This window comes from Xenopus laevis, chromosome 6L (assembly GCF_017654675.1).
Source record: "Xenopus laevis strain J_2021 chromosome 6L, Xenopus_laevis_v10.1, whole genome shotgun sequence".
NCBI classification, from domain to species: Eukaryota; Metazoa; Chordata; class Amphibia; order Anura; family Pipidae; genus Xenopus; species Xenopus laevis.
Window position 1 is genome coordinate 117,001,805 of NC_054381.1, and position 20,544 is coordinate 117,022,348.

The window sequence follows — 20,544 nt, forward strand, 5'->3', positions numbered from 1 at the left end:
ATACAGTAGATAGATATTTGTAGTATCAAGTGAGACAGAATCTCAGTCCAATAATTTAAACAACGCATTTTCATGTAAAACCTGTAGTTGAACAGTCTGATTATTTTACATTACATGCATCAACTACTAAAACTAACCAGATGCAAAGCCTTAATGCTTGGGGATGCTCAGTAACTCCATTGTTAAAGTGGGACCAGTTTCTCCCTCCAACAAAAATATAATTAAAAAAATGCACATGAGCAGAAAAGAGAATAAGATATTAATTTATCTGTTTCATACTTAGATCTATTTAAGTGTTTATTGAAGTTGTAATTGTAATGCTTGGAAATTCATATTCAAAAAGTGTTTATAGCTGATGCATACATGTGAAGATACAAACATAATACATGGGAATTTTGGGGAGTATTGCCATGCGAGATGCTGCAATCCAGTTGAACCAGGAGATTAGTAACATCCCAATCTGTCAATACAGTTAAACGTTTTTGATACATAGGTTTATAATTGTGTTTACAGAGAGAGGAGTAAGACTTTGTAAGCTTAATGCCCAAGCAGTCAACTGATTCACGTCTCCTTTGAAATGGAAAGTTTAATTCTAGAAGCTTCACTTGCAGTTCTGGAAAATGTACTGTAAGGACTTCAGTTTTAAACAGATTGACTTTCATGCCTGAAATTCTATGAAATCAGAATCTATAATAAGTTTTGGGAGTCAGGGGTTTTGTGAGTGTTAAGCAGATATCATATGCATATAAAGTGATTTTATGAAGATGATTGGCTTTCGCATAGCCTGAAATATCTGGGGAGGAATAAATAAGATGGGCCAAGGGCTCAATTGCCAATGCCAGTAGCAGCGGAGATAACGGGCAGCCATGACAAGTCCCCCTAGCAATCTTAATCCCTTGGGAGTGTATTCCCATAAAATGTATATGTGAAATGGGGTCAGTATACAAAACTCCAAGAGCTTCCAGGAAAGGGCCCATATTGTTATACCTTCCAAGACAAAAAATAGATACTGCCAAAGTACTGTCTCGAATGCTTGAGTAATGGTGACCTGGAAATATTTGCACCAAAGATATTGATTATTCTACAAGTACAATCTGTGGTTTGGGACAAATCCTCACTGATCAGGTTGCAGGCAGATATTCTGATAGTCTGGTGGCCATAATCTATAGTTTTAAGTCAACATTTAGGACCGAAATACATCTATAATTCTGGACATCAGAATGATCTTTATTAGGTTTAGGGATTACAGATAAATAAGCTGTAAGCATCTCTTGCGGGAGGGGTTGGCCCTGTAACATATTGTTAAACATAATTACTATATGCGGGGATATGATTTTAAGCATTTTTAAAAGCTGCTATAACAGTAAAAAAATTTCTGGATAAACCACACCATGCCCTACCCATATATCACTAGCCCTTTTCATCTAAACCCTGTCCTTTTCCTGTTAGCCCATACCTTTTTTTTGTCGACTCATGTGTGACTAGCCTAAAAAATTAGACTATTGAAGACATCTGTATTGTAGTCACAACGTGCCAAACTGTGGTCCATCACTTTTTCCTTCACTTTTACTACATTTGAAAACACTGGCAAAAAGCATCTGAGATTAGCTATATAGGGGTATGTGAAATGGCACGTTTAGCTTAATATTGTGTATAGATCTGTGACAGCAGATGCAACTGCAAACTTTGCTTCTGGAGATGCTGCTATGGAACATCTATATTGTATATCAACTGTTTTTTATGTTTACTCTTGCCATGGGTTGCATTTTGGGCATTTAGGAAAAAAAACAAACAAAACCCTTCCAAGTATACAGCTTTCAAAGTTATGAAATTAAGTTTTAAGAAAATCCCATTAAAATATGCAGTCTCCTAAATCTTGTTAAAATGGAAGCTGGCAAGTATTCTACATTTTGAGGAACACTTCATATTTCAGACTTTAATGCTACAATCCTTGGCGAAAAATCAGGTCTATTATTTCCTAATGCACACATTCCTGAAGTCAGACCATCATGTCGCCTTAGAATTCTAAATAGAACATTTTAATATAGATAATTGAACAATATAAGAAAATGAAACCTGTGGAGCTGAAATGTTCAAAGTTAAAGGTTTTTAAGATTACATTTTATAAGGACAATTTTAATACAGCATTTAACCTTTTAATGTTTATGTAATGTTTTTGACTGTATTATCAGTTAGGTTACATTATGTCCCTTATGATCTTAAATAGCTTTCCTCATTATACACTACTGACATATTCCAAAGGGCTTTATTATCAAGAAGTGTCAATGTCCAAGCATCATTTTAGGGACGACAGAGAAGCCTGCAAGTAGACTAGGAGCACTCTTGTCGTGATGCCTCAAGAAAGGCCAGGTACCAGGGTCCTTATAGAACATCTACTGTATAGCAGCCATCATAGAAAATCCTATAAGAAACCTAGTGATGGAATGATGGTGCCCCTGCAAAGCTCAGCAATAAGAAAGACCCTAGAGATGGACAGCCTATACTAGAGCGACTCCACGGTCACTGATTGAAGTCTGTCCAGGAGGTGACCAAATTCAAGGCTGACAGCGCTACTACAGTAAATAGTGGCCTTTTATGCTCTCTCCTGCACAACTGTGTCTAAGTTCCACATTCTCTCTCATCTGCACTGTGTAGATATTGGAGTGTACAGCTGCCTAAAAGACAATCTCTTAATGTGAACTTCAGTCCAGGTTTACTTCAGGTGTTCGTAATAGAGATGCACAGAATCCAGGAATCAGCCTTTTTCAGCAGTATTTGTATGAAGCCAAATGCCTGGCCAAACCAAGTCCGAATTCTTGAATCCATGTGACTTTAACCCTTCCTTACCCTAATGTGTATACAAATGTTAGGCATATGCAAATTAGGATTCAGCCAAATCCTTCATGAAAGATTTTGGATTTGGATGAAACCCAAAATAGTGGATTCAGGGCATCCCTAATTCAAAACACTGGTAAACTGGACCAATTTGCCATGTTTTCTCCCAGAATCTAGCATCATTGTGCCTTCTACAAATTGGTGCAAAACCTTGCAACAACTGGTAGGCTCAAAGAGCACAAATTTAAGTGCAAATGATGAACAGAGCTGCCCAAATGGTGTGTTGGTGTTCGTGCACTAATCAGTATCATACAAAAATCCTGAAATTCTAATATTGATATTATAAATATGGGGAACGAATGGAATCACTACACAAAAATAAGCAGCAAATAGAAAGCTAAAGCAGAAATGCATAGCCTGCAGCCCTCCAAATGGTTATTAAACTGCTATGGCTGTTAGGGAATGTTGGGAGCCATTTAACAAATTCTGGAGGGCCACAGGCATCCCTGAGCCAAAGGAAACAAGAAACATAAGTAGCGCTATTTAGGGTAAGGCAACTCTTCCCAGTGAAAATGCAAGAACAGGAGGTGGAACAGAGGGAAAAGAAATCTCAAACTTTTACTTTTACAAAGAATGCCACATGCATGAACTCTTCAATTGATCCAGCACACATTTTTCAAAGCCTCTTTGAACCAGGTAATATGACCCGCTGAGCACATTTCAGTCATGAAATTGTAGTAAGTGACTGAAAGTTGAATTCAGCACTTGCCAATTAAAATCTGTTCAGAGCACCAGTGCACCTTTGCTTGACCTCGAAAGGCGACAATTTAAAGTAGTTGTGACTGAATGAGAATATGGACGTCGGCTATATTATCTTTTAGATATCGAGCACATGAATCCCTACGGTGCAACACAATGGAAAACAGCGGAAATATGCAACTGTCTAATACAAAGTAACAAAGTTTGGGATCCTAATCGTGACACTTGCCAATCTACCCTTAATTTTAGCACATAAAACACATTGGTTAGCCCACATGACACATGATGCTCCTTTTTAAAGAAAGAAACAGTTGTGTGATGAAACTCTCTCTCTATAGACCAGGCTGGGCACTCTTGAAAGCTCCCCTTTTTTTGTACAACAATTCAGAAGTACTGGTACTGTTAGAGATCATTATAGGTATCCAACTGGTGTGTTACTTTTGATGTCCGGAGCAATAAAGTTCAACAATGACAGGCATGTTTAACAATGGAAGAAAAAAGAAAGAACAGGAGGAATGATGGGATCAGAAGCATCTGGGGCCACTAGAGCTTGATGTGCACCCTGATGGCCATCCAATTCAGTTCTTATAAATACGGTATAAATACAGTATTTTGTTTTTACCTGGTATATACATTTTGATGCTTTAAAAAATGTTAAGTCTGCCAATTCCTCAGAGCAACACATGCTAATTTATGTCCAGACTTGGCTTCAAAGATCCATTCTTAAATCTTACAAGAAGTAATCTTTCACTAAAGGAACTGGGACAAAAACAAAGTTTACACATAAAAGTTTCTGAGGCTAATCCAGTATATAGAGAATTATTACAGGAGTGTGTCAAGGGGTCAGTGGCAATAATTATCATGAAGTAAAATAATAAGTCTTTAAAAGCAGATTCTAAAGAACTTGCTTCAGTGAAAAAAAATAAAAAGCAATAGTAAAAATGTTTTCTATATCTAAATCCTTTTTACTGCATGTAATGTGAAGTGTTTTATATACTCCTTTTCAACATGGGCTATTTTAGTATGGTGCACTCATTTGCATTCTGAAGCCAGGATACATAATCAAAATACAAGCCAAGACAAATATTAATACTAATGTTTTTCCACGGATACAATACTCCGTAAACTTTGCTTAACCTTGACAAGTGGTGTAGACAAAAAATAAACGGTAACTGCTGGGAAAGATGCTTTTGCAAAGGGATTTTATTCCTGTTAAAAAGAGAATGTATTATTTAGGTTACAGTTGCAGTGTTAGATGTATAGGCATATAAGATAAGGGAGACATGGCACCCTCCAGACTGTTCCATCTTGATGGCCATTAATAAAATCCTTCCCAGCACTAGGCAACAGGGGGTCTTTTTGGACTGAGGGTGTGATCCTGATAACAAGCAGAAATCTGACGCCTAAAGTGTTGTATCCAGAGTGTATTTAGGGCAACATCCTCAAACCTATTTCAATATTTATATTTAATTGTTGGTTTCGTCCTCCATATTTTTTTTTTTATATAATTCTCAATCATATTTAATTATGCAGACCGCTTTCTAGCAAAGAGTGAGGATTTCACTGCTGCATTCCATCTGCTAGGGAACTTTTTGTGCAAGTTTGAATTTCTGGTATATCTACTCATCTGCATGTATTTCCATGTGAAAACCTGGGACACATTTGGTCACTCCCTGTGCCAACATTAGTGCAATGAATAGGGCCTGTGCTGGACCTATGTTTTACTTATTCATTTAATTAGGAAGTATCTATAGCTATGATTGCTTGACACAGGGCAATATTTAAAAATGAGACCAACTTCACATTCTACTTCCTGACCCCAAAGAGCAAAGTCAAACAAACTAGCAGTCCACTGAGAAGTCTATGTGAGCTTCTCTTTATCTTAAAACATATCAAGGATGTAGTTGGAAGAAGGAGGGGTTTATTTTTACCAAGGCTTCTCAGCAGACTGCTGATTTATTTGACTTTGTTCTTTAAGATCTGGAAGTAGAATGTGGCTGTAGTTTCAAATTATGCTCTGCTTAGGGCAAGAAATAACAAATACCATAGGTATGTCCTAAATAGAAGAAAGAAAACAGCAAAAATTGTGTTAAGCACAAGCTGTCCCTTTAAGTCTGATTTCTCTACCTAATCCCGTTGGCCATTTTGCAACTTCATCTAGTAATGTCCTTGTAATAGATTTTGTTAATACTGCAATTAAGTCTTTTCCATTAGCAATTTGTATTTTGCCTATTCAAGATTAAACAGTTTCACGAGAGAACTAAAACAGTCTGACATTAAAGTTTTAAGAAACTAGAATTAAAATAAAACATTGCAAAGGATCAGTGTTTCTTCAGAAAAATGATTATTGGTATTTAGGATCAAGACAAACTGTGGGAAGAGAAAAAATATTTAGATTTACATTTCACCTAAATGCAGCTTCCAAAACCTTAAATTCTTGAAACATTTAGATGCGGCTAATGAAACAATGTCTTTATCACTACAGATATTTCTCTATTAAGCTTCTTTAATGTTCTACCACACAAGAGAAAATGAGTTAATTGCTTTCAATGGGACATGATTATAAATAGCTGCGGTGTTTCTGTGCACATGTCTTAAACATTTAAAATCAAACTCATTTTATGGCTGACCACTGTACGGTGCATTGTAAAAGTATTCAAACCCTTGAACGGTTGCTTTAATTTTACAGAATAACAAATCCTACACTGAAATGATCTTCTTGGTGATATGAAACTTGTAAGTTTCGAAGCTCAAATAGGGCCATCGATTCTTAGTTGGATTGAGATCAGGGCTTTGACTGGGTTGTGAAAGCACATTCACCTTTTTGCTCTTGATCCACTCCAATGTCATGTTTGCTTCGTGTTTGGGATTATTTTCCTCTTAAAAGAACGAATTCTAATCCAGCTGCAGATGGTGATAACATCATGGAGTAGGGCAATGAGTATAATTAATGTAGATATGCACACAAATAAATACAAAGCAGTCTAGTTGAAAAAAACCCAATGGAACAAAGAAAACATGCTTAAAAATAGCTAAAGTGACCTCTCACAGTACTCTGACCACAACTGCAAATTGCAAGCAGGAGGCTACCCCTGTGAAGAGTGAATTCTGGCAAAGTTTTCTCTTCACAGATGATGCACAGCTTAAGCTATAATGAGTTTTTGGGTTACGAATGCTGAACACATTAATATTCCTTGATGATAATTATCACAGTATAAGCACCTTTCCCAATGTGAGTAGCATAAAGCAACTGAAGCAGCAGTTTCACTAGATTTGAAACAAACTGGAAAATGGGATTTTCTCCTACTCCATGAACTCTTCTGCCCCCCCCCAGCAAAAATTAACATACACCAAGTCTTGCAGCTCAAGCACATTTTAAAATATTGCTACCTCCAATAATGTAATTACAAGTAAATATTGTCATTAACATTGTACACAACAAGGCTATAATTATAACTAAAGGCTAAACTGAAAAGGCAGTACTGCAGGTTTTAAAGAGTTGTTTAAAGGCAAGAAACTGTTGCCAAAAATAGTGCATTTTTTACGGTTTCCAAAAATATGCACCTCTACTAAATTGACCCCTTACGGGTAAGATGGGTCATTTACCATGGAGATACTAGAGTACTAGGGGACACAATAGCTCACCCCTAGTACTCATTCAAGAAGTTGTGTCTTGCTGCCCTTTGCACCAAGCATTACTGATCTAGACACAATTGTGGCACACAAAAAAGGGACAATGCATACTTCTTGTCACAAATTTTACTATATTCTTAGCAGATGTATACATTCTCAAAAAAATATAATACATACAAGTGTGGGCTATCTGTACTGATAAAGAAGCTGATTTCTAACAACTATCCAAACCATTATCCAATAAATCCCATTTTTGCCAGATCAGAAGCTGAAGTAGAAATTCACTCTGACCCTTATCTAAACATAGATCGTTTTAGCATTTTCCCTTTCAGCTTGTTCGCAACAATTATTATTCTCTGAGATGAGCGCTTACCCAAACATTGATTTTACCACTTCAAACTGAAAACCTCCTGCCTTACTAAAGACTGCAGTCATTTCAATACTACAGGAACTCTCACTTACCACCTTCTCTGTAAGAACCTGTGAGCAATGTCCCTATTGCTAAGCTACTACTTGATACTAAATGATCTGACTTCAATCCACAAAAAAAAAAAAACATTTTTACAAATAAATATATCTTACAAACAGGTTAAATGTCCAAGTGCAAACCTTCCTCCATACTCTTGCAACAGCTACCACTACTAGCCATCTATACTTCATCCATTTGGTCTGCTGTCATGACCCTGCTTTCTCCTGACTTTCAAGGTTTCTGACCATAATTCAATTTAGCTCCAGTGCTTTATTTTTTTTATTACACATTTGGCCTATCACCTTAAAAATCATCAGCATGGAGACTTAAGGCCTAGGGTTCATTAGGCAAGTGAAAAGATCCACTGAAACACAATAGAGCTGGATTCAGCATTACATTGATCAAAGCTGCACATAGTATGTTTACAGCTTTGCCTAACCTACTCAACAGACTATATATAGTCCCCTCAGGAAACTTATTAACTATAAAGACAGTGTCTGCCTTGCGAAGGATGTAAGAGCAGATGCCCCTTTTCACTGTATGCATTCCATTACATAAATGAATTCATTTTATTGTCTATGAAACTAAGCATGTACTTGTGATTTTATTTATACTATTGCACATTTATGGGAACAATTACTTGCCCAGCATGTTTTTTGCTTAAGATATTCCGTAATAGCTAGATTAAGGGTATTTAATTATTACAATAATTATAATTAGAGTGAAAAATTGAAAATGCTAAAACACAGAGAAATTACAGTTGCAGCAGAAGTAATACAGAGGGAAGGCACTGGATACATAAAGAACTTGAAAAATGCCCAGACCCCTAGGGAGGACAGATCTATAGAAGAATGAAAAACCAGTTAATGAACAAACACTAGAATTCTCTGTAGCCAGAACAACAAATACAGAAGATTCATCCCTCAAACTGTGGTAACATAATGGCATCTGGCACATATTAATGAAGTTTGAAAGTGACCAATGGGAATCATGATTTCTGAGTAGCAGTTGGTTGTTTTAGGTCAGGGCCAGACAATCATGGATCTCCACAGGGCCAGATGATGGCAGATCTCCATAGGCACAGAATTCGTTGCCCAGATGCGCTTCCTCTCCTGGTCATCCTGCACCCAGAAGCATCGTTTCCACTCGGGTGCAAGCAGATGTGTTGGATTTCAGCACCAAAACACAAGATTTTGCATTCTGTGCTGAAACCTGCCCACACTTCAAAAGGCTAGGGGCCTGCGGAGAATCCACAATGTAATACATTGTCTGGCCCTAGCCTTTGAGACACATATTCCAGCCCCAGTTCTCAAATGCTCAAACCATTTTTTCATTTAGTGACAAAAACTTGCATTTTGGGGACTTGGGCACATCTCTGCCACCTAACATCAAAAGAAAATAGGCCTTTGTGAAATCAGCAGCAATCTCATGCTTCCAGTTAATGGGGAAACCGAGAGAGATTACTTGCACCCAATATATTTTATTATAGCCCTATTACTGGAACCGTGCACAATACTATTGACGTACCCATATTGACTAAGAGAAAATTTCAACTTGTGTTTCAACTTGACCACAATTTACCAATTAGTGTAAATGCATTTTGATTTACAATGGTATTGTGGGTAAAAAAAAACATGCTGATTTGCATGTGTTTAATGATATTTACATCATCATACATAAATAAGCCCTCTAGTGTGAAAAAATGTGCAAAACATTTCAACTATGTCTAGGATTTCACTATATTTATTTAATTACGACAACAGTAAAATTGCCCCAAATTTCTGTAACAAAATGCTTTCTAGCAAAACCCATTTCATATTACAAGTGCCTCTCCCCCTTGTGCAGCTACAGATTTTTGTTAACATATCCACTTTGATGTGATTTGAAAGTAAACCAAGATGATCATGCACTTGTTTTGCTTTAATTTGTTGACTTTCATTTCTGCGAATCCTAAAAAGCACTTTGAGCTAATGAACCAATATATGCAAACAAGTAGTCCTTTTATAAGTAATTTTGCCACAGAAACAGACAAACATTTCAATGGCTCTTCATTAGCTTACAAATCTACAAGTGATATTTTAATGCACGACTTTATTCCATCCCTGCAGGGACTGGAGCTGAGTGTGATGTACAGTACTGAGAAAGGAATCATCAGCCACAACGTCCCAGGGCTCTATCCATTCAGGACTACACTGCCTCTGCTTAAAGAGTGCATTTAATTGACTGATAGACAGTGGAGTCTTTGTTCACGGAAGACAGCAAAGTAATGGCAGCTTGAAAATTGTACCATATACGGGGCCCCGTGAGACCAGTAACAGGGGGGATGTGTCAGGAATAAATAAATAATCTAATTATTAAGCTACTTCCTGTCAAGTTAACTCCAATTTGTTGGCTTTTGAAAGCAACAAAACAAGGCATTTTTCCTCATTATGCCTTTCTTCTTATACTACTGGTAATCGCAAGCAGATTAAAGGGCGCTTGATTGTTTTTTACCCCTCTCTCTTTTTTTCCTAACGAAGCTCTGAAAAGCAGCCAACAGAAAAGGAAAGGAAAAAAAGACAGTTCAGGTTAGAGAAAATTTCATGCCTGTCTCCCTTCCAACTCCCTAACAGCCCACACGGCTGCCCCATACAGTGATGCCAGCTGTACTGCAAATGTGTACCTCACCAACTGAGGCCTACCAGGCCATAGGCTTCATCCTGAGAGCTGTGAGATACCTTGCAATCTTGGCAGGTGTCTACTGCTGTCATAGGCATAATTTTAAAGGTGACCTAAGAAACCCCATCAGCACACCAAATGTAACAATATGAACAGCTGAAGCTCCAAACCCTCTCCATATTGACAGATTCTTTTGATTATTCTGTAGATAAAACACAATATAGACTATACTGTGCAGATTTGATTGGACCCTTTTTATTCTTACACGCAGAAATAAAACATCTAAATTGTGTGTCACAGAGTTAGGACTTAAAATATTACAGGCATGCCTTTTTTAGTTTTTAAGTGGGTCATGACCGAGTTAATCCCAGGAAAAAAAAATACTACCAAGGAAAAAAAAATTCTATATGTATTTAAAACAAAAGATAGCTTTGTGATTTCTAAATTGATTTTGAGAGGATACTGATAATCCCAATATAAAACAGTTATGTGCCGCTATGTACAATCTAACCCCGTCACCTTCACTCCAGATTAAATGCAAATTTTCATCAAAATGGCAAGCTGTACAGATAATGGATCTATTACTTGGGACCCCAGGTTTTGTGATAAGGGGCCTTGCTCTAATATTGAGACCACTACAAATATTTCAAACATAATATTACAAACAAAAATAAAACAGCTTAGTGAAGCTGTAAAAATTACAAATGATTTGAAGAGGAAAAACAGTTTTGCGATAATGAGAATCTTTCTGTATAGCAGGTATGCAGATATTAGATTATAAAATACATTTAAATAGATATATATTTTTTCGGGAATTCAGGAACCTTATCTAATAGGGGCCTATTTACTAACATTCGGATTTCCTTTCCCTTCATGAATTGTATTTTTACTATAAAACTCTAAAAATTCGAGATTCATTTAGTGTAAAAACCACAAAATCTTTAATTCAAAACTTTGGCATGTAAAAGCATTTGAGGTTCCATAGAAGTTAATGGGAGTTGCGCTGATCCTATTGGACATTTCTTTAAGCCATTCATACTTTGATTTTTTTTGGCTTGTAATTATATTAAAAAATGCAAATTTTTAGAGGTTTTAGAGATATTCTTTTTTAATTTTTTTACATTTTGGTGCTGTATGACTACTAATACTAAGACTTTCCTAGGGTTCCAGTAGCTCTCTCCTTGCCAGCTCCAATATCCCACTCTCCACCAGGTGTGTTAACTGTCAACTCTTAAAGAAGAAGCAAAGCTACTGAGGCAGATTATTGGCAATAGATAAGCCACAATAGTGCAAGCTATAACACTTTATTCTGCAGAATGCTTTATCATACCTGAGTAAACAGCTCTAGAAGCCCTCTGTTTGTTTAGGATAGCAGTTGTCATATTAGCTTGGTGTGACATCACTTACTGCCTGAGTCTCTCCCTGCTCACTTACAGCTCTGGGCTCAGATTACAGCAGGGAGGGGAGGAGGGAGAGGAGCAGACTGAGCGTGCTCAAGCCCTAGCCCTGGAGGTTTAAGCTGAAGGCAGGAAGTCTCATACAGAAGCCCATGTGTACACAATCGAAGGAAAGAAATGCTGTGTTTCTTTTGACAGAGGACTCAGAGCAACATTACTTTACTGGTGTAAATCTTACTTAGTTTTTACCTTTCCTCCTCCTTTAGGTACAAGGGGTTCTATATATATATATATATATATATATATATATATATATATATATATATATATATATATATATATTCCCATCACTCTCACAGCACCAAATATTATTCATCTAGGAGGTGGTTTAGCTGAAGGTGGTTAGAAGGTGGTTAACTGGTGTAAAGTATATATACACTTTTTTGGGTAGCAGACCATTCGTTAATAATGCAACACTTGATCCATCAGATCGATTTTTATGTATTGGATGATGAATATTGATCACTGTGCAAAGATAACGCTTCACAGAAAAGGTTTCAAACAATATCAATATTTATCAAATCCACTGGAGAAAAAAAAAAAGTTACATTGCCCATAACCTACTATGGGATTTAGACCAGCTAACTCATTGGGGTCTGTGGGAATCAATTCCCAGTTAGGCTTAGGTGAAGTTATATTATTAAGTTAATTTCAAATCCTAACTTCCCTTTTGACTCGATCACAATTTCTGCACTAATCAATTGGATAAGAAGCCTGATGTAAACCTGCAGGATTTGCCATGAATAAACCTGCATCTTAGTCTTCACTTTCAAGAATGTTATCACCATTTGAGAGTGCATGATCATTTTATTGCAGAATGCCTGTAGCTTTTCTGGTAGGGGTCAGTTTATGATGGCTCCATTAAAAACAACAGACTGTGAATGGCTTTGTTCAGACAAGAGGGAAAACAAAGATGTCTAAACACAGCAGAGGCGAAAGCAAATACAATTTCAAAGAAGAGCTTTTTTCATGTATAGAACAGAAACAAATAGAATGTGTCAAGCAATAAACGATTTTCATTTAAGATGTTGGTGCTGTCAGTCCTTCAAGCTAAACACTGCATTTGGTCTTTATATTTTAGTAGCTTTATATTCATAATACCAAACGTTACCTTTCCTTGTGTTGTTAATCTACAAGTCCCTTGATGATAAAGTTGTAGTTCAGCATTAGCTGCAAAGAGGCAAGCCTGAGATCCTGGCTTTACACTGTTTTGTATCTGCCAAAACCCAGCTCTAAATAGCACTTTAGAAGTGTAATAATAAATGACAATCACTGGGCCAGGTCCTCCCCAGCAACCCCCCCCCCCTAATAAATGACAATCACTGGGCCAGGTCCTCCCCAGCAACCCCCCCCCCCCCATATCTTTTCCTATAGATCTAAACATAGGCATTATTGTTGCAAAAAATGTATTTTAATTATTGGGATTGCTCTTTAAAAAACAAAATTCAAGGTGCCTTTTTAATGCAAAAATGTAACTTGTTTCAGAGAAACACGCAGGGTCTCATTTATAAACAGTGGGGAAATTTGCACCTGGGCAGTAACCCATAGCAACCAATCAGTCATTAGCTTTTTTAAGCCAGCTGCAGGTTTAAAAATGAAAGCATGCATTTGATTGGTTGCTATGGGTTACTGCCCAGGTGAAATTTGCCCAGTATTTATAAATGAGACCCACAGACTTCCTTCCCATGTCTCAATTGCGGCAAAACATTCAGCACTGCATAAAAACAGTTAGCAGGATGCCCTCATTTTGTCTATCGTTACAAGATTATTTGGGGGTAAACCCCCAATTTATTCAGTGAGCACTGGGTCGAGAGCAAGTGCTATTGTCCGAATAATAAAAGAATAATAATGTCCTTGCAGGCCAAAATATATTATATTTAAGGGGCTGAAACCAGACAGTTTCGGTTTTAATTTGGCGTTTGATATAATTATGCAGTCTGTGGATCATTCTATCCTGTTATTGTATCCCCAAATCACACATATCTTTAAATGTTTTGGCTGGCATACAAACCATGCAGCCATCTGCACAGTAGGTGTGACTGCTCGAAACAAAAGTTGAAGTACAAAATAACAAATGTAAAGAGGATTCATAATGCTATGATGTCTGTTAATCTGCCCAGTTAGATTGAGGCAAATGTATAAAATAAATAGAATTATCTGTGTAAATCGTTGAACATCTATGAAAAACAACACCCAGCAGAAAAGAGAGCTTGCTCCATTACCTACGTTAATATCATGACAGCTGAGAAAAGATGACCTGGCCCACTTCTCTTCCCTCCTGTACAGATGGCTATTAAAGAGAAAGTATCCCTTTTGCATGGTCCATGCAGAAACCCTTTATTGGCTTTTTCAAAACACGCCAGGATTGTCCACATGGGGGTAGCTTTCAGATACAATGAAACAGCGCAGATTTCAGCAGTTTGTGATCCAACTCATGATATAAAATCCGAGTTCTGTTAGGCTGCAACAAAGTGCCAAGTTCATTTTTGAAATGTTTGACTGTAGGTTTCAGACAATTCCCAACAAGCGTAAAACAGGGACACAGTAAGGGTGACAGAGCACTCTTTAAAACGTTAATACATAAAAAAATGTATTCATTTTGTATAGCTATTATCAGTTAGTAATACACAGTTTTAGAAGTTTAACAATACTCGAACTATTAGTCTTATTGTTAGACTACTGGGCATAGATTTCCTCTCCCATTACAATTACTTTATGCCTAATCCACATCTCTCCTTCATACTGTCTGACCCTTCCATGTTACTATTCCATCATTTAACCTGGATCTACTACTACAGGTATGGGATCCGTTATCCAGAAAGCTCTAAATTACGGAAAGGCCATCTCCCATAGACTCCATTTTATCCAAATAATCCAAATTTTTAAAAATGATTTATTTTCTCTGTAATAATAAAACAGTAGCTTGTACTTGATCCAAATTAAGATATAATAAATCCTTATTGGAAGCAAAACCAGCATATTGGGTTTATTTAACGTTTACATGATTTTCTAGTAGACTTAAGCTGGCCATAGACGCAAAGATCCGATCGTACGAATCGAGGATTCGTATGATTTTCAAACCGTGTGTGGAGAGTCCTGACATTTTACGTCCGGCGAAGATTGGTCGTTTGGTCGATCTGCAGCTTAGAAATTTTCTGTTGGCTGCCGATAATATCTCTGCATGTATTGACGATCGTATGATTTTCAGTGGGAGTCTGTCACCAGCTTTTCTCGGACATAACTTTCTTACGATTGCTGCCAGGGGCAGAACATCGGCTGATCTGTTCTTTTCTACTTTATATGATCTGAATTGGCAGGTCTGGAGATGGGGAGTCCGATCATGTGAGGATTCGTACGATAGGATCTTTGCGTCTATGGCCAGCTTTAAGGTCTGAAGATCCAAATTATGGAAAGTTCTGCTATCTGGAAAACTGAATGAGAGCATTCTAGATAAGAAGTTTCATACCTGTACACATTTCTACTGTTTCCCATAGCCTGGCTTAGGGGCATAACTACAGAGAAGGCAGACCCTGCGAGGTCCTTATTCATATACAAGTTCACTAAATATAGATAAATCCCTAGACATTTTGGGGGCCTGAAAAAAAATTGCTGTGGGGCCCAGTTATATCTAGTAACAGGCCTGGCAGTTAGCACCTAACCAATTCCTCCCACTCCTGACCTGAGGCATATACAGTATGTCCAGTGACAGGAATCTGGCCACTGAATTAAGATATCAGCCGTGACTATGTTTTTTTAGTATTGCTTTTGGAATGTAATGTTCTCTTTGTTGGTCATAGCATTGTGTGTTTGATAACAGTTCACAGCTGATCCACTAGAAATGTAATCTTTTAGGATATACCTCTGTAGTGGCTTTATGTTTCCAATGAGCGGAGTGTTTATTAGTACCCACCATACAAACAAAGACTAACAAAAAAAACAGGCTGTAAAACATTTTGCAAACGTGATTCGACAAATAAACCACACAATACAGTAGAGCTCATCTTGAATGCGGAAAACCTTTGTACTGAATCCTGGCTTTAATTACACAAAATTAGACATGCTCCACAGATGCATAAAATTATAAATATTCACATAAATATTATTGGCACTCAGAATGCCATTGCTAATGTGGGCAATGATGGCAAGCTTAAGCACTGAATGCCTAAATAAATGGAGAACATACAGCTTGTCATTGTGGTGCTCGTTCTTAAGTGTTTTACTTCATTTGCAAAATGTTTATGCAAAATAGGCTGAACGCAAATAAATACTAGCACGAACATTAAATGAAAAATATGAATCTGTAGATGTTGTGATACATGCTGGTGGGTTACCAGGTGTTGCAATGACAAAAGAGCTAATTATAAAATTAGAAGATGGCCCATTTGTTTTCCAACGTTAAATATTTCAGGAGATAGCCTACCATTCAAAAGTCATGAAATGCTAAATCCTTTGGGCAATGGCACCCATGAAGTGAGAAGGTGGGCATTCACTTGCTAATAGGGTCAGCATTAGCACAACACACTATGGGGCTCCTTTATCAATGCACCTGAGCAGTAATCCACGGCAACCAATCAAGTTGTTACTTTTATCGTTTTACCAGCACTAGCACTGATTGCTTGCAAATTTGTCCAGCGTTAATAAATAATATGTTGACAGAAGTCTTGCTTACTAGTGTATAGACTCCCAACCAACATTTAGCATCTGTATGTGTGCATTTAACTGGCAAATCATGCACCAGTTGTACAAGGTGCAGACACCTAATACCTAATAACAGAACACAGACCTGTAAAGGCTCAGTTAAATTTATATTACATAAGGGGGCAGATTTATCAAGGGTGGAATAGTAAATTTAAATTCGAATTTTCGACTTTCAAAATTCACACATTCATATTTTAATCTACCAATTTGAATGTAAATTTGAATGTGAGATTTATCACCCCTCGGACACAGTCCTAATCCGAATATTTGGCACCTAAAACCTGCTGAGTTCATTTACAAGTCAATGGCAGAGGGACGTTTAGACTTTGTAGGGAAGAAGCACACCACCTTTTTCTGGCAATGCCTTTATCTTATTTTATTGCAGAAATTTGAAGCGCAAGCTTCCGGGGACCAACCCCATCCTCAGATGCAACGCACATTAGTAATCAAAAATCATTTAGCCATTTGGAGATGTTAATAGCCTTTTGGGAGAAAAATCGAATACAAATATCAAATACGAATCAAATACGATTCCAATTTTCGGGTCAAAACCATTCGATTGAATATAAGACATTCTACATTTTTTTTAAATACCCTCCCAGCCCAATTTTGAGTATATTCAAATAAAAAAAAATCACTTGAATTTGAACTGTGATAAATGGGCCTCTTAATACAGTATGTATTGGGATGCAAGTTTGTTAACAACAAAAGACAAGGCAAAAACTTTGTACAGGGGTCACATGGGGGATCCCGTGCAGATGGTGAATCCAACAAACTGGCCTGGCACTACTACAGGTAAGTACAGGTAGGCATTAGCCTGTTTTGTATGGTATTTTAATGGCATAAGTCTGAGCTCATGTTTGCCTAGCAAACATAATTAGTCCTTTTAGGGTGAGAAACCCCTTCTGGCCTTTATTAAACTGGCCTACATGTTTTTATTGCTTTCCCCATGGGTGAAGCACTGATGGATTATCTTGACTGGATGCTGTCGCTCCCTAGTGCAATATAATGCATGTGTGTGTCTGCTGTGAAAACAGATAGCTGTTGCCACTGGAGAAACTAGCGGCTTTGCACTGCACTTATAAAGTGGAAAAATGAGGCCAGATCTTCTGAACAGATGAGAACACCGTAATTTATTGCAGTGCGGATACAATATGAAGGAACTGTAAACCCTGTTAGAATAACCATTTAACACAGTAATAGCATTAAATCAAGCCTACATTTTCATCCATGCTGTATGTTGTGCCTCACATACTTTGTTACACACAAGTTGTTCCTCTGTCAGAATAGCTACAGTAACTACCTTTGTATTTGTTTCATTGATGCTTGCTTTCTGGCCTGCTCCCGCGCTACCCTCAAGGGCAATTTCTGCTCCATTTCGGTGTCATTAGTTTCCATACCAATGCACAGCTGTAAAGCCATGGAGTCCACACGGGCCAGCTCAGCCCAACCCCATTACTAGACATGGACTGGATTTGTCAAACAAGCAGGAAATGCTGCAAAGAATGACATATATATATATAATTATTAATGTGAGACAGTCTTCTTGTTCTTATATAATCACTTTATGGCACTGCAGTGTTCTATGCCTTCATGCAAAACCTCAAAATTCCTTACTGCCTTGTACATGGATAGGACATAAGAATTTAACATGTACACAGCAGACACATATATTCTACTTACTTATATACAAGTATGAAGGAGGCAAGGGACATTACTAAGCATATTTAATAATAATATATTGTATAGGTTATTCATGACCTATAATATGACTGTATCAGGAATAATGACAGGGGGAAAGAACAGGGTCGGTGTGCAGGACAGAGAGTGCAACTGTAGCAGGTCTTGCCATATTTGTTATTGCTATTTTGCTGTAAACATGCAACACACTGCTTATTGTAACATTACAATGGTAATTCAGCTTCTCCTTGTATGACACAGCTTCATTGTTAAGTAGAGCTGCGTTCGACATTCCCACTTCTCAGTTTATGCTCATACAGGTCTGTACGTGTTTAGCAAAAAATGCCCTTTGTTTCTGTATGAACAGGTGTCTAGTTATCAGATGCTATAGATTGCTATAAAAGACTAGAAATATAACATATCAGTGAATGTATTGGGATTTGCACAGTGAATTATGGCATTTTTACAGAGGAAAGTGATTTTTGGAGAAGACCATTATCCTCAGGAAAATAATAAAGCAATGTCAGATTTCTCATACTATACTAATATCAACCCAAGACAGAGAATACATGTACAGTATATGTTGCTTGCACAGGAAGATAGATATTTAAAAATACAGCCTAATTTATCATAATTTACTCAGCACTTTACATTAATTTATAATTTATCACGCACAGGCAGCAGCCTGTTCTTGTAGAACTGACAATTCAAATGCATAGTTGCAGCAGTTATCTACCAACAATTTTACAGTTTATCTTTTAATCACTGTATTTGTCAGACAGATGAGTCCAAAATAGCGATATGATCCATCATTGTGCACAGTGAGTGGCCTTCTCTCTTTCAGGAGGCAGTTATCTGGAGCTGTTGGAAACACACCCATGTATCTTGTGGAATTTCTGCTCTAATCATAATGCCAGTCTCCACTGTGAGAGGAAACATCCTTGGGGATTAAAATAGATGATTAGTGCATGGCAGTTACTGATCACAAGTTATCAGACTCAAGAGTCTGTTTCTTTCTCTTACTACATGCACCAAGCACAGAACTGAACTGTCTGTGCCCTAAAGAACGCTCAAAACAGTAATTCTAGTCAAACAGCACCATCAGGTTTGAACTTCTGGGCCAAATGAAGACAAAGGGCATGCAAACACATATATCTTCCCAGTGACAATTATGTAATGCTTACATTGGTGTTACGGCAAGATAAAATCAAAATGTAGATGTTGCTAATCATTAAAAGAATAGGCAGATTTCTTAAGACTTTCTATTAGGGAAAGAGGAAACCTAGGGGGTTATTTAAGGTCCCAGTTCTGGTTTCCACAAAAATTCAATTACATTTTTGGTCAAAACTCACGTTTTTGAGTTAAAAAAAAACAACTTGGAATTGTTCGAGATTTATTATACCCCGAACCTGTAAATAGCTTGAATCGGAAAATGCATCTAAAACCTGTCGAGGTCATGTAGGAGTCAATGGCAGAGGCCCCTTGAACCAATTGAAGATGTTAATAGCCTTTTTTGGAGGGTTTCGACCCAAAACCTGTAATGATTTGAGCGATTTTTGTTTTTTCTCGGTCAATTTGAGTTTCCGGGTTTTGCAACTCAGACTTGCTGAATCAAGTTCTTTCCTTTCCAAGTTTTTTCTTAGATAAGAAACCATTCGAGTTGTGAGTTCATTCGAGGTATAAAAAAACTCTTATCATTTGACCTTTGATTACAGTAAATGTATTAAGCAGAAGAGAAGCATGCTGAAGAATAAGCTAGAAAAAAACAAACACTCTTAAAGGATATAGGAATTTACTTTGTACCCTAGAGGCAAAGACTATTCCCTCGTCATTTATATATTATTCTGAAATCTTCAACATCCCCTATTTTAATGGCATAGTAAGGATGCGTTGCCAGGACCCTCGTGCACACACTACATCACGGCACATGATAGGAGAAATGAGCAGTGTGTCCTAGCAGCCAAAATAATATGTACAATGGAACCCTACATTATTGCATCGATCTTGCCATACATTGAGAGATCTGCTCATTTGCTGAGGTGACCAAATGCAATCATCTCCCTAATGAGATCTTTAAACGTGCTGATTGAGATCATGCTGATTTTCAGTTGGGTGCATCAATTGCACTGACCCAAGCACGGCAAATAAGCCGACTTCTCGGACTGAAGAAGCCTATGTATAGCCACCTTAACATAAGCTGCATCACATAGTGACTTACGGCTGCCACTATGGGGCATTGACTCTTCATTGCCTTGCACAATTCTTGGCACCATTACCATGGCCACAAAAGCCTTTCCACTAGATTACCGTGGATAGAATTATAAAGGAATTCAGAAAACAAAATATAAACATCAT

General features: G+C 37.4%; 1 protein-coding gene across 5 annotated transcripts in view; it reads right to left on the reverse strand.

Annotated features, from left to right (window-relative positions):
• The window catches only part of znf521.L (zinc finger protein 521 L homeolog), a 243,959-nt gene that overhangs the window by 98,633 nt on the left and 124,782 nt on the right, over positions 1–20,544 (reverse strand). For 2 of the 5 annotated variants that reach the window (XM_041566405.1, XM_041566404.1), the window contains exon 5: positions 15,159–19,129. The exons of the other annotated variants lie outside the window; for them this stretch is intronic. In XM_041566405.1, coding sequence (XP_041422339.1) covers positions 19,095–19,129 — 35 coding nt within the window. In that variant the 3' untranslated portion in view covers positions 15,159–19,094. Of the gene's footprint in view, positions 1–15,158; positions 19,130–20,544 lie in introns of those variants that run through there. 5 annotated transcript variants of the gene reach the window in all.